The sequence below is a fragment of the Phalaenopsis equestris genome, unplaced genomic scaffold (genome assembly GCF_001263595.1).
Source record: "Phalaenopsis equestris unplaced genomic scaffold, ASM126359v1 Scaffold000450, whole genome shotgun sequence".
Taxonomy (NCBI): Eukaryota; Viridiplantae; Streptophyta; class Magnoliopsida; order Asparagales; family Orchidaceae; genus Phalaenopsis; species Phalaenopsis equestris.
In genome coordinates, this window is record NW_018164891.1 from 74,737 (window position 1) to 76,640 (window position 1,904).

The following is a 1,904-nucleotide window of genomic DNA, read 5'->3' on the forward strand; positions in this document are numbered from 1 at the left end:
GCCTCACGGACCCCACTGAGATACGCCCCGTGAGTGGTCGCATACTGTGTACGGTGCGTAGCCTCCCCAGCGAACAGGATCTGCATCGGCGACAACGAGCTGTCGCTGGGCAGCGGATCAGCGAGCGCATCCTGATCGTCCCCACTCGATCCAACGGCTACGTAGCTGTACGAACCTTGAAACAGGGGATCCCTCCCCCACCTGCTCTTCTTCACGCTCGCTATCCTACCAAAGAAAGCGGCGGGCAAAGAGACGGGCGGCCCCGCCGCCGTCGACTGCCGGAGGAGGTGAGAAACCGTCGAAGGTAGCGTGAACCCCGCGGATGATATCTTCGTCATCCATCTTCTCCAGCTCCGCCGCCTCCCGGCCGACGAACCACGCGAGCAGCACCCTGGAGCCGCTATAGATAGGGCATATCGAATCCGTCCTCCTTATCCACTTCGGTGTTCCGGAAAACTGCCTTGACGGATCAAACAACAGCTGTAGGAAGGGAAAGGGGGATTTCTCCTCGCCCGTTTCTTCTTCGAGCTCCATGAACAATTTAGTTACCAAGCCAAACCCTATCCGCCGTATTGCGTCGATCTTTGCCTTTGGTAGAGGAGGCGTGAAGCATAGGCCGTGCCCGTTAATAACTCCGGACTTGAGAACGCCAAGGGAGACCGTAATGATCGCGTGATCGGCGAATTCCACTTCGCCGTCGTCATAGAGGATTCGAACCGGATTTCCTCCAGCAAGACCATCAGGATGCCATTCCACCTGCGATACTTTTCGCCGGAGACGAATCGTGCCGGCAGGAAGTGCGGAGGCGAGAAACTCGGGGACTCGTGAGTAACCTCCGGGTAGGGTGATGTGCTCCCCTGGGAACTCGCGGTACTCTTTCTCCGCCGAGAGGTCGAGTGAATCCAGATCGTCAACCGCGGTATACCCCCGTTCACCGCACTCGTGCATCGCAAACGCTGCCTCTTCTATCCAATCGGCTCTGTTCTCAGCTCGGTAGGACTCAAATCCATGGCGGAGGAACTCGCCGACGCTAGCGATTTTATCGTTGGTTTTACCTGAGACTATGAGGTCTTTGAGGTTGGAGAATACCGCAGATACTCGATCAAGTAAGAAGTGATCGATGACGAGACCTCCTTCTGCTAGGGTTAGGGGATCGGAAGGGAATCCATCCATGCGCTCCCAGGCTGCTGCGTGTTCATCGGGAAAAAGGGCTCCTGCTTTTCTGGCAATTTCATAGATGGGACTGCCATCAATGCCGTGGATCCACGTAGCGCCGATCTCTAATTGCGCGCCGGCGAACTCGGAGGTTAGGATGCGGCCGCCTATGCGGTCGCCGGCCTCCACCACGGCGACGTCAAGTACGTCACCGGCGCAGTAATGAAGTCGCCGGCCTGCGGCTAGGCCGGCCAATCCCGCTCCAACTATCACAACCTTCGGCTTCTTGCCCCCCATTTCTCCCATTGGATCCCTTCCTATTTCTCTCTCAAGAAGCTAGAGGTGGGAGTTATCTATTTATAGTGGTGACGCTCAGTTGAAGAGTGAAGACGACTATACGACAAAACGGGCTCGTGTTCCTCTCAAGGTTTAAAATATAATTAAAAAAAAATAGAAAGAGCATTTAAATACATAATATTCTGAAAAATTATATTTATAAATATTACATCACCTTTCATTCATTTGAAATTAGACTCAAACATTAAAATGCAATATAAAACTCCAACCCATATTTTTTCAATTTTAACAAATTCTCAATAATTTAATTGTGATTCACATAAAAATATCAATTTGGTAGCTCAAAACACCTTCATGCTAGATTTTATAAGTATAAAGTTTAGCATGTATAAGAATAAAGATTATATAGAAAATCTCAATGTCTCAACATTTTAGGAATGTTGCTGGTCAAA

At 50.8% G+C, this 1,904-nt stretch overlaps 1 protein-coding gene across 1 annotated transcript; it reads right to left on the reverse strand.

The window, feature by feature from the left end:
- Window positions 1–334: 334 nt before the first annotated feature.
- Window positions 335–1,452, reverse strand: LOC110027806 (probable polyamine oxidase 5). Its single transcript, XM_020729385.1, has 2 exons — window positions 550–1,452; window positions 335–400 (listed from the first exon to the last, which is right to left on the reverse strand). The coding sequence occupies exons 1-2, from the start codon at window positions 1,450–1,452 to the stop codon at window positions 335–337; spliced, it is 969 nt and encodes a 322-aa protein (XP_020585044.1).
- Window positions 1,453–1,904: the final 452 nt, after the last annotated feature.

Excerpts from the sequence above, each read along its gene's own strand:
- LOC110027806 (XM_020729385.1), bottom strand. The coding sequence starts at position 1,452 with ATGGGGGGCAAGAAGCCGAAGGTTGTGATAGTTGGAGCGGGATTGGCC. Across the intron at positions 401-549 it reads GGCGGATAGGGTTTGGCTTG|CGGCTCCAGGGTGCTGCTCG; the intron begins GTAACTAAATTG and ends CCCTATCTATAG.